The sequence below is a fragment of the Somniosus microcephalus genome, unplaced genomic scaffold (genome assembly GCF_052327205.1).
Source record: "Somniosus microcephalus isolate GS21.2 unplaced genomic scaffold, FLI_Smic_1.0 unresolved_chr9, whole genome shotgun sequence".
In the NCBI taxonomy this organism is placed as follows: Eukaryota; Metazoa; Chordata; class Chondrichthyes; order Squaliformes; family Somniosidae; genus Somniosus; species Somniosus microcephalus.
This window is the reverse complement of record NW_028225187.1, coordinates 14884480-14896810: the sequence shown is the minus strand read 5'-3', so window position 1 is coordinate 14896810 and position 12331 is coordinate 14884480. Positions and strand designations below refer to the sequence as shown.

Below are 12331 nucleotides of genomic sequence, written 5' to 3'. Positions count from 1 at the left end.
ACGGGGTTAGATACAGAGTAAAGCTCTCTCTACACTGTCCCATCAAACACTCCCAGGGCAGGTACAGCACGGGTTAGATACAGAGTAAAGCTCCCTCTACACTGTCCCATCAAACACTCCCAGGGCAGGTACAGCATGGGGTTAGATACAGAGTAAAGCTCCCTCTACACTGTCCCATCAAATTCTCCCAGGGCAGGTACAGCACGGGTTAGATGCAGAGTAATGCTCATTCTGCACTGTCCCATCAAACACTCCCAGGGCAGGTACAGCACGGGTTAGATGCAGAGTAATGCTCATTCTGCACTGTCCCATCAAACACTCCCAGGGCAGGTACAGCACGGGTTAGATGCAGAGTAATGCTCATTCTGCACTGTCCCATCAAACACTCCCAGGGCAGGTACAGCACGGGTTAGATGCAGAGTAATGCTCATTCTGCACTGTCCCATCAAACACTCCCAGGGCAGGTACAGCACGGGTTAGATGCAGAGTAATGCTCATTCTGCACTGTCCCATCAAGCACTCCCAGGGCAGGTACATCACGGGTTAGATGCAGAGTAATGCTCATTCTGCACTGTCCCATCAAACTCTCCCAGGGCAGGTACAGCACGGGTTAGATACAGAGTAAAGCTCCCTCTACACTGTCCCATCAAACACTCCCAGGGCAGGTACAGCACGGGGTTAGATACAGAGTAAAGCTCTCTCTACACTGTCCCATCAAACACTCCCAGGGCAGGTACAGCACGGGTTAGATGCAGAGTAAAGCTCCCTCTACACTGTCCCATCAAACACTCCCAGGGCAGGTACAGCACGGGGTTAGATACAGAGTAAAGCTCCCTCTACACTGTCCCATCAAATTCTCCCAGGGCAGGTACAGCACGGGTTAGATGCAGAGTAATGCTCATTCTGCACTGTCCCATCAAACACTCCCAGGGCAGGTACAGCATGGGTTAGATGCAGAGTAATGCTCATTCTGCACTGTCCCATCAAACTCTCCCAGGGCAGGTACAGATCGGGTTAGATACAGAGTAAAGCTCCCTGTACACTGTCCCATCAAACACTCCCAGGGCAGGTACAGCACAGGTTAGATACAGAGTAAAGCTCCGTCTACACTGTCCCATCAAACACTCCCAGGGCAGGTACAGCACGGGTTAGATATAGAGTAAAGCTCCCTCTACACTGTCCCATCAAACACTCCCAGGGCAGGTACAGCACGGGGTTAGATACAGAGTAAAGCTCCCTCTACATTGTGCCCATCAAACTCTCCCAGGGCAGGTACAGCACAGGTTAGATACAGAGTAAAGCTCCCTCTACACTGTCCCATCAAACACTCCCAGGGCACGTACAGCACGGGGTTAGATACAGAGTAAAGCTCTCTCTACACTGTCCCATCAAAAACTCCCAGGGCAGGTACAGCACGGGTTAGATACAGAGTAAAGCTCCCTCTACACTGTCCCATCAAACACTCCCAGGGCAGGCACAGCATGGGTTAGATACAGAGTAAAGCTCCCTCTATACTGTCCCATCAAACACTCCCAGGGCAGGTACAGCACAGGTTAGATACAGAGTAAAGCTCCCTCTACACTGTCCCATCAAACACTCCCAGGGCAGGTACAGCACGGGGTTAGATACAGAGTAAAGCTCTCTCTACACTGTCCCATCAAACACTCCCAGGGCAGGTACAGCACGGGTTAGATACAGAGTAAAGCTCCCTCTACACTGTCCCATCAAACACTCCCAGGGCAGGTACAGCATGGGGTTAGATACAGAGTAAAGCTCCCTCTACACTGTCCCATCAAATTCTCCCAGGGCAGGTACAGCACGGGTTAGATGCAGAGTAATGCTCATTCTGCACTGTCCCATCAAACACTCCCAGGGCAGGTACAGCACGGGTTAGATGCAGAGTAATGCTCATTCTGCACTGTCCCATCAAACACTCCCAGGGCAGGTACAGCACGGGTTAGATGCAGAGTAATGCTCATTCTGCACTGTCCCATCAAACACTCCCAGGGCAGGTACAGCACGGGTTAGATGCAGAGTAATGCTCATTCTGCACTGTCCCATCAAACACTCCCAGGGCAGGTACAGCACGGGTTAGATGCAGAGTAATGCTCATTCTGCACTGTCCCATCAAGCACTCCCAGGGCAGGTACATCACGGGTTAGATGCAGAGTAATGCTCATTCTGCACTGTCCCATCAAACTCTCCCAGGGCAGGTACAGCACGGGTTAGATACAGAGTAAAGCTCCCTCTACACTGTCCCATCAAACACTCCCAGGGCAGGTGCAGCACGGGGTTAGATACAGAGTAAAACTCCCTCTACACTGTCCCATCAAATTCTCCCAGGGCAGGTACAGCACGGGTTAGATACAGAGTAAAGCTCCCTGTACACTGTCCCATCAAACACTCCCAGGGCAGGTACAGCACGGGTTAGATACAGAGTAAAGCTCCCTCTACACTGTCCCATCAAACACTCCCAGGGCAGGTACAGCACGGGTTAGATACAGAGTAAAGCTCCCTCTACACTGTCCCATCAAACACTCCCAGGGCAGGTACAGCACGGGGTTAGATACAGGGTAAAGCTCCCTCTACACTGTGCCCATCAAACTCTCCCAGGGCAGGTACAGCACAGGTTAGATACAGAGTAAAGCTCCCTCTACACTGTCCCATCACACACTCCCAGGGCAGGTACAGCACGGGGTTAGATACAGAGTAAAGCTCTCTCTACACTGTCCCATCAAACACTCCCAGGGCAGGTACAGCACGGGTTAGATACAGAGTAAAGCTCCCTCGACACTGTCCCATCAAACACTCCCAGGGCAGGTACAGCAAGGGGTTAGATACAGAGTAAAGCTCCCTCTACACTGTCCCGTCAAACACTCCCAGGGCAGGTACAGCACGGGTTAGATACAGAGTAAAGCTCCCTCTACACTGTCCCATCAAATTCTCCCAGGGCAGGTACAGCACGGGTTAGATGCAGAGTAATGCTCATTCTGCACTGTCCCATCAAACTCTCCCAGGGCAGGTACAGCACGGATTAGATACAGAGTAAAGCTCCCTCTATACTGTCCCATCAAACACTCCCAGGGCAGGTACAGCACGGGGTTAGATACAGAGTAAAGCTCCCTCTACACTGTCCCATCAAACACTCCCAGGGCAGGTACTGCACGGGTTAGATACAGAGAAAAGCTCCCTCTACACTGTCCCATCAAACACTCCCAGGGCAGGTACTGCACGGGTTAGATACAGAGAAAAGCTCCCTCTGCACTGTCCCATCAAACACTCCCAGGGCAGGTACAGCACGGGGTTAGATACAGAGTAAAGCTCCCTCTACACTGTCCCATCAAACACTCCCAGGGAAGGTACAGCACGGGGTTAGATACAGAGTAAAGCTCCCTCTACACTGTCCCATCAAACACTCCCAGGGCAGGTACAGCACGGGTTAGATACAGAGTAAAGCTCCCTCTGCACTGTCCCATCAAACACTCCCAGGGCAGATACAGCACGGGGTTAGATACAGAGTAAAGCTCCCTCTACACTGTCCCATCAAACACTCCCAGGGCAGGTACAGCACGGGGTTAGATACAGAGTAATGCTCCCTCTACACTGTCCCATCAAACACTCCCAGGGCAGGTACAGCACGGGGTTAGATACAGAGTAAAGCTCCCTCTACACTGTCCCTTCACTCTCAAGGGAGGTACAGCACGGGGAACTGATTGGACACGGGACAATTGCAACGCTCGCACTCAGTGAGACTGAGGGGACAGTGTCTGACGTCAACCTCAGTTGAGCAATATTTAAAACCCCCTCCCACCAGCCCAGCATTGCCAATCCAGCCCGTCTGGGAACCTCCCCCCGCCCCCCACAGACTCTCCCCGCTGTCCTGATTCTCAGACTCCGCAGCGGAAAACTAAAGGTCGTGGCACAGAGACTCCGGGATCGGCTCTTCTCGCTGACCGCGGTACATTCTGGAAGGAGCAGGTGCCGCCTCCGGGCAGCCTGTTAGTGCGTCTGAAGACTCACCCTCCCCACGCCATTCGTCATGGCATGTGGGGGGTTTCCAGCAAGCCAGACGGATGACTGTGTCTCTCAGTCAGGTTCTCATTCGGTGTCTGGTGTCTCTCAGTCTGTGTCTCTCAGTCTGTAGCTGGTCTATCTGTCAGTCTGTGCCTAGTATGTGTCTCTCAGTCTGTGCCCAGTCTGTGTCTCCCAGTCTGTGTCTCTCAGTCTGTGCCCAGTCTGTGTCTCTCAGTCTGTGCCTAGTCTGTCTCTCAGTCTGTGCCCAGTCTGTGTCTCTCAGTCTGTGTCTGGTGTCTCTCAGTCAGTGCCCAGTCTGTGTCTCTCAGTTTGTGCCCAGTCTGTGTCTCTCAGTCTGTGCCCAGTCTGTGTCTCTCAGTCTGTGCCCAGTCTGTGTCTCTCAGTCTGTGCCCAGTCTGTGTCTCTCAGTCTGTGCCCAGTCTGTGTCTCTCAGTCTGTGCCCAGTCTGTCTCTCAGTCTGTGCCCAGTCTGTGTCTCTCAGTCTGTAGCTGGTCTATCTGTCAGTCTGTGCCTAGTCTGTGTCTCTCAGTCTGTAGCTGGTCTATCTGTCAGTCTGTGCCTAGTCTGTGTCTCTCAGTCTGTGCCCAGTCTGTGTCTCTCAGTCTGTAGCTGGTCTATCTGTCAGTCTGTGCCTAGTCTGTGTCTCTCAGTCTGTGTCTCTCAGTCTGTGCCCAGTCTGTGTCTCTCAGTCTGTGTCTCTCAGTCTGTAGCTGGTCTATCTGTCAGTCTGTGCCTAGTCTGTGTCTCTCAGTCTGTGCCCAGTCTGTGTCTCTCAGTCTGTAGCTGGTCTATCTGTCAGTCTGTGCCTAGTCTGTGTCTCTCAGTCTGTGCCCAGTCTGTGTCTCTCAGTCTGTGTCTCTCAGTCTGTGCCCAGTCTGTGTCTCTCAGTCTGTAGCTGGTCTGTCAGTCTGTGCCTAGTCTGTGTCTCTCAGTCTGTGCCCAGTCTGTGTCTCTCAGTCTGTGTCTCTCAGTCTGTGCCCAGTCTGTGTCTCTCAGTCTGTGCCCAGTCTGTGTCTGGTGTCTCTCAGTCTGTGCCCAGTCTGTGTCTCTCAGTCTGTGCCCAGCCTGTCTCTCAGTCTGTGCCCAGTCTGTGTCTCTCAGTCTGTGTCCAGTCTGTCTCTCTCAGTCTGTGCCCAGTCTGTGTCTCTCAGTCTGTGCCCAGTCTGTGTCTGGTATCTCTCAGTCTGTGCCCAGTCTGTGTCTCTCAGTCTGTGCCCAGTCTGCGTCTCTCAGTCTGTGCCCAGTCTGTGTCTGGTGTCTCTCAGTCTGTGCCCAGTCTGTGTCTCTCAGTCTGTGTCCAGTCTGTCTCTCTCAGTCTGTGCCCAGTCTGTGTCTCTCAGTCTGTGCCCAGTCTGTCTCTCAGTCTGTGCCTAGTCTGTGTCTCTCAGTCTGTGCCCAGTCTGTGTCTCCCAGTCTGTGTCTCCCAGTCTGTGTCCAGTCTGTGTCTCTCAGTCTGTGCCCAGTCTGTGTCTCTCAGTCTGTGCCCAGTCTGTGTCTCTCAGTCTGTGCCCAGTCTGTGTCTCTCAGTCTGTGCCCAGTCTGTGTCTCTCAGTCTGTGCCCAGTCTGTCTCTCAGTCTGTGCCCAGTCTGTCTCTCAGTCTGTGCCCAGTCTGTGTCTCTCAGTCTGTGCGCAGTCTGTGTCTCTCAGTCTGTGTGCAGTCTGTGTCTCTCAGTCTGTGCCCAGTCTGTGTCTCTCAGTCTGTGCCCAGTCTGTGTCTCTCAGTCTGTGCCCAGTCTGTGTCTCCCAGTCTGTGTCCAGTCTGTGTCTCTCAGTCTGTGCCCAGTCTATCTCTCAGTCTGTGCCCAGTCTGTGTCTCTCAGTCTATGCCCAGTCTGTGTCTCTCAGTCTGTGCCCGGTCTATCTCTCAGTCTGTGCCCGGTGTCTCTCAGTCTGTGCCCGGTCTATCTCTCAGTCTGTGCCCGGTGTCTCTCAGTCTGTGCCCGGTCTATCTCTCAGTCTGTGCCCGGTGTCTCTCTCAGTCTGTGCCCGGTCTATCTCTCAGTCTGTGCCCGGTCTATCTCTCAGTCTGTGCCCGGTCTATCTCTCAGTCTGTGCCCGGTCTATCTCTCAGTCTGTGCCCGGTCTGTGTCTCTCAGTCTGTGCCCGGTCTATCTCTCAGTCTGTGCCCGGTCTATCTCTCAGTCTGTGCCCGGTCTGTGTCTCTCAGTCTGTGCCCGGTCTATCTCTCAGTCTGTGCCCGGTCTATCTCTCAGTCTGTGCCCGGTCTATCTCTCAGTCTGTGCCCGGTCTATCTCTCAGTCTGTGCCCGGTGTCTCTCAGTCTGTGCCCGGTCTGTGTCTCTCAGTCTGTGCCCAGTCTGTGTCTCTCAGTCTGTGCCCAGTCTATCTCTCAGTCTGTGCCCAGTCTATCTCTCAGTCTGTGCCCGGTGTCTCTCAGTCTGTGCCCAGTCTATCTCTCAGTCTGTGCCCGGTGTCTCTCAGTCTGTGCCCGGTCTGTCTCTCAGTCTGTGCCCAGTCTGTGTCTCTCAGTCTGTGCCAGGTCTGTCTCTCAGTCTGTGCCCGGTCTGTCTCTCAGTCTGTGCCCAGTCTGTCTCTCTCAGTCTGTGCCCAGTCTATCTCTCAGTCTGTGCCCGGTCTATCTCTCAGTCTGTGCCCAGTCTGTGTCTCTCAGTCTGTGCCCAGTCTATCTCTCAGTCTGTGCCCGGTGTCTCTCAGTCTGTGCCCGGTCTATCTCTCAGTCTGTGCCCGGTGTCTCTCAGTCTGTGCCCGGTCTATCTCTCAGTCTGTGCCCGGTGTCTCTCAGTCTGTGCCCGGTCTATCTCTCAGTCTGTGCCCAGTCTGTGTCTCTCAGTCTGTGCCTGGTCTGTCTCTCAGTCTGTGCCCGGTCTATCTCTCAGTCTGTGCCCGGTGTCTCTCTCAGTCTGTGCCCAGTCTGTCTCTCAGTCCATGCCCGGTCTATCTCTCAGTCCGCGCCCAGTGTCTCTCTCCGTACGTGCCCGGTCTATCTCTCAGTCTATGCCCAGTGTCTCTCTCAGTCTGTGCCCGGTGTCTCTCTCAGTCCGTGCCCGATGTCTGTCGACGGGACGACCCCTCAGTCCCCGGAGCCTGGCGGTAGGACGATGGTGATCTCCGACACCTCCCGTTCCCGGTGCACCATCTGGTGGGTCTGCAGGTTGGCCCACTGCCGGAAACTGTCCCCACAGACGTCGCAGATGAAGGAGTTAGCTGGCTGGGGCGGGGGCTGGGGCTGGAGCCGGGGCTGGGCCTCCCTCTCCAGCCCCGGCTCGCCCTGGTGGAGCTGCATGTGCCAGCGCAGGTAGTGCAGGCGGGTGAAGCCCTTCTTGCAGACGGGACAGGCGTAGGCCTCGGGCAGGGTGTGGCAACGTTGGTGGAAGTGCAGCCGGCGCCTCTGGGTGAAGCAGCAGCCGCAGGTGGCGCAGCGGAAGGGCCGTTGTTCCAGGTGTTGCCGCTGGTGGAGCTGTAGCCTCCAGCTCTGGGTGAAGCAGCAGCCGCAGGTGGCACAGCGGAAGGGCTGCTCCTCCGGCCCCTGCTGGCCCGCGTGGGTGGCCTGGTGCTGGGACAGCAGCGGGGCCGCGGCGAAGCCTTTCCCGCACAGGTCGCAGGTGAAGTCGCGCTTGCCCAGGCTGACCGGGCCGGAGGGGGAGGAGGAGGAGGGGGAGGCCGAGCGGGTGAAGCCCGGCTCCGGGAACGCCCGCTGACCCTTGTGGACTCTCTGGTGCTGCTGGAGGGCCTGGGACCGGCTGAAGGAGTCGCCGCACACCCCGCAGGACAGGCGCCGCTCCCCGGGCGTGGGCCCCGCGGTGGAGGAGGGCACTGTGGTGGAGGAGGGTCCTGTGGTGGAGGAGGGTCCTGTGGTGGAGGAGGGTCCTGTGGTGGAGGAGGGTCCTGTGGTAGAAGAGGGTTCTGTGGTGGAGGAGGGTCCTGTGGTGGAGGAGGGCACTGTGATGGAGGAGGACCCCACAGTGGAAATGAGCCCTACGGTGGAGGAGGGCCCCACGGTGGAGGAGGGCACTGTGTTGGAGGAGGGCACTGTGTTGGAGGAAGGCCCCACGGTGGAGGAGGGCACTGTGGTGGAGGATGGTCCCACGGTGGAGGTGGAGGAGAGGTCAGTGGTAGAGCTGGGCCTGGTGATGGAGTAGTTGGATGGTTCGGTGATGGAGTTGGAGGATCCGGTGATGGAGGAGTTGGAGGTTCCGGCGATGGAGGAGTTGGAGGATCCGGCGATGGAGGAGTTGGAGGATCCGGCGATGGAGGAGTTGGAGGATCCGCTGATGGAGGAGTTGGCAGCGCCGGTGATGGAAGAGTTGGAGGGTCCGATAATGGAGGAGTTGGAGGGTCCGACGATGGAGCTGTTGTCAGCGCCGGTGATGGAGGAGTTGGAGGTACCGGTGATGGAGCTGTTGGCATCGCTGGTGATGGAGGAGTTGGAGGGTCCGGCGATGGAGGAGTTGGAGGATCTCGCGATGGAGGAGTTGGAGGGTCCAGCGATGGAGTTGGAGGCTCTTGCGATGGAGTTGGAGGGTCCGGCGATGGAGTTGCAGGGTCCAGTGATGGGGGAGTTGGAGGATCCGGCAATGGAGTTAGAGGGTCCAGCGATGGAGTTGGAGGGTCCAGTGATGGAGGAGTTGCAGGGTCCGATGATGGAGCTGTTGGCAGTGCCGACGATGGAGACTCCGGCCTCTCCGGGCAGCTTGAGGCCGGTGTGAACGGGCATGTGCCACTGGAGGAAGCGCTCCTGGGTGAAGCCCTTCCCGCAGGCTCGGCAGACGAAGGACTCGCGGAGACCGTGGCTGCGCTGGTGCTGCACCAGCTGCTCCCGCTGCACGAAGCAGCGGCCACACTGGTCGCAGCGGTACGTTTCCTCGGCAAAGTGCAGCTGGCGGTGGCGCCGGTAGTTGGCAGGGAGGGCGAAGGTCTTCCCGCACAGGGCGCACTCGTGGGCCTCCTTGCCAGTGTGCGTGGCCTGATGCCGGGCAAGCAGAGCCGCCACCGTGAAGCCCTTCCCGCAGACGTCGCAGAGGGCCAGGCGCTCGCCCCGGTTACACTGCTCGTGGGACGAGACTGCCGCCGAGCGGGTGAAGCTCATCTCGCCGAAAGCTCGCTGCCCGGTGTGGACCCGCAGGTGCTGCTGGAGAGCGTGCGAGCGACTGAAGTGGTCACCACATGTGGCGCAGGTGAAAGCCCCCGTGGACTTCGCTGCCGGGTCCGGGTGGGGTGGCAGAGTCTGGCCAGCACCCTCCATCTCCACTCAGGCCTTTGCTGCACCTGGAAGGGCCAAATAAATCATTAACCAACTGTCGCTAACACTGGGGTAATAGTAAGACTGGGGGTACAATGCTGGGGTTGCAGTAACACCACAGAACAGTAACTGCCCTGATCAGTTGTTGTTGTTGTATGTGGTTGCCCCGATCATCAGTTGTTGTATGTGGGTGCCCTGACTATCAGTTGTTGGTGTTGTATCAGATGTTGTTGTATATGGATGTTGATTTAATGTGCCCTGGATTATACTGTGGAAAGCAAATAACAGAAAGCCTAAATGGTAGTCAGCTGCAATATGGAGACTGTGGGGTATGCCCAAGAGGGGAAAGAGCAGATGCTCTGAAGATTTGTGGTAAATGTGAGGAATCATCAGATACTGGCTGTATCTTGGTTTCATGGCAATGCTACCTTTGGTTTTTCATTGGTTCTTTACTGAATGGTATTCAGGCAAAAACAGTCCCTCTAGAAAGAAAGAGTCGGCGGTGAGTCAGCAGAAGCAGCGATGGAGGCCACAACGGCCCGCTGTAGCACGGCGGCCAGCAGCTCCTCGTCGGGAGGCTCTGAGGTCGAACCGGTAGGAGGGAATGAGGCCAGCGTACCGAGGTCGGGAAGAGCAGGCCCTGGAAGGTCGGACACCGCGGGAGGCTCGGAGGTCAGACCGGGTGGAAGGAGAGCCAGGGTGAAGCAGGCCCCGGGACGTCGGTACCACGGCGGCTGAAGATTGTCGGGCAGGAGTGCGGGAAAGGCGGAGCTAGGCAAGAGCGGACCCTATTGTGATGGCGCCGATGAAGATGGCTGCCGTCCTTGCGGACTCCGTGCGTACCAGGCAGCTAAGTGTCCTTTGCTGCTTGGTGTGCTTGGCTCGTTAAGAAAAAAGCATTTCACTGACTGGATTTCACTTGTTGTATTTGGTTACGTGACAAATAAAATTGAAATTGAAAAAGAAATTGATATGGGTGCGCTGTCCAGCAGTTGTAGGTGTATGATGATCAGTTGTTGGTGTATGATTAGTTGTTACTGTATATGGTTACCCTGACCGTCCGTTGTTGGTGTATGATCAGTTGTTGTTGTTGTATGTGGTTGCCCTGACCATCAGTTGTTGGTGTTGTATGATCAGTTGTTGTTGTAGGTGGAGTTGACCCTGATCATCAGTTGTCGTATGATCAGTTGTTGTAGGTGGCGGCCCCGACTGTCAGTTGTTGTTGTAGGCGCTGTTGCCCCCCCTGACCGTCAGTTGTTGGTGTTGTATAATCAGTTGTTCACAGATCACAGAAATCACAGAAACCCCAGTGCAGATAGAGGCCATTTCGGCCCATCGAGCCTGCACCGACACATATCCCACCCGATCCCCGTAACCCCTACACCAACACATATCCCACCCTATCCCCGTAAACCCACATATTTAATCCCCCTAACACTAAGGGTCAATTTATCATAGCCAATCAACCTAACCCGCACATCTTTGGACTGTGGAAGGAAACGGAGCACCCGGAGGAAACCCACGCAAACACGGGGAGAATGTGCAAACTCCACACAGTCACCCGAGGCCGGATTCGAACCTGGGTCCCTTGCGCTGTGAGGCAACAGTTGTTGGTGTTGTATAATCAGTTGTTGTTGTAGGTGCTGTTGCCCCCTGACCGTCAGTTGTTGGTGTTGTATAATCAGCTGTTGTTGTAGGTGTTGTTGCCCCCTGACCATCAGTTGTTGGTGTTGTATAATCAGCTGTTGTTGTAGGTGCTGTTGCCCCCTGACCGTCAGTTGTTGGTGTTGTATAATCAGCTGTTGTTGTAGGTGTTGTTGCCCCCTGACCATCAGTTGTTGGTGTTGTATAATCAGCTGTTGTTGTAGGTGTTGTTGCCCCGACCGTCAGTTGTTGGTGTTGTATAATCAGCTGTTGTTGTAGGTGTTGTTGCCCCGACCATCAGTTGTGGGTGCTGTATAGTCAGTTGTTGTTGCCCCCTGACCGTCAGTTGTTGGTGCAGTGTGATCAGTTGTTGTTGCAGGCGGTTGGCCCCGCCCACTACCACCCATCCGGGCCACCGAGCGCCCTTTGACCCTCCCGCCCGGTTAGGCCTCAGGCTTCCGGCCGGATCCGCGGATGAAACTTTCAAACCGGCGGCGCGGCGGCGGCTCGGCCCGGCCCGCTCCCCTCGCCCGCTCCTCGCTCGCTCGGCCCCGGGAGCTGCCTACCTGCGGCCCCGGGCGGTGCTGTGGTGCTGGGCGGCCCCGGGCGGTGTGGCCGCTCCTCTCTCTCCCGCTCTCTCTCTCTCTATCCCGGGCTCCGCTCTCTCTCCGCTCCTCCCCGCCCCGAACATGCGCACTGCCACCCGCGCCCCGGCATACGGCGCTTTCACCCGCGCGGGGCAGGCTGGGAGCGGGGACCGCCATTACGGGGCGGAGTCTGACAGGGCGCAGTATAGAGCTCACACTGCAGTGTGAGCTGTGTACCCTGCCCTGTGAGCTGTCTGTGAGCTCTATACCCTGCCCTGTGAGCAGTGTGAGCTCTATACCCTGCCCTGTGTGCAGTGTGAGCTCTATACCCTGCCCTGTGAGCAGTGTGAGCTCTATACCCTGCCCTGTGAGCAGGGTGAGCTCTATACCCTGCCCTGTGAGCAGGGTGAGCTCTGTACCCTGCCCTGTGAGCGGTGTGCGCTCTATACCCTGCCCTGTGAGCAGTGTGAGCTCTATACCCTGCCCTGTGTGCAGTGTGAGCTCTATACCCTGCCCTGTGAGCAGTGTGAGCTCTATACCCTGCCCTGTGTGCAGTGTGAGCTCTATACCCTGCCCTGTGAGCAGTGTGAGCTCTATACCCTGCCCTGTGAGCAGGGTGAGCTCTATACCCTGCCCTGTGAGCAGTGTGAGCTCTATAGCCTGCCCTGTGAGCGGTGTGCGCTCTATACCCTGCCCTGTGAGCAGGGAGTTTTGGAAAATAATCACCAATGCATCCACAATCCCTACCGCCACTTCTCTCAAGACCCTAGGATGTAGGCCATCAGGTCCGGGGGATTTATCCGCCTTAAGTCCCATTATTTTACCGAGTACCATCTCCTTAGTG

General features: G+C 56.3%; 1 protein-coding gene across 1 annotated transcript; it reads right to left on the bottom strand.

The window, feature by feature from the left end:
• Positions 1–2469: 2469 nt before the first annotated feature.
• Positions 2470–11567, bottom strand: LOC147084804 (uncharacterized). The gene is made up of 2 exons (XM_085979510.1): positions 11467–11567; positions 2470–9282 (listed from the first exon to the last, which is right to left on the bottom strand). The coding sequence occupies exon 2, from the start codon at positions 9257–9259 to the stop codon at positions 7088–7090; it is 2172 nt and encodes a 723-aa protein (XP_085835636.1). The 5' UTR covers positions 9260–9282; positions 11467–11567; the 3' UTR covers positions 2470–7087.
• Between the last annotated feature and the right edge of the window lie 764 nt (positions 11568–12331).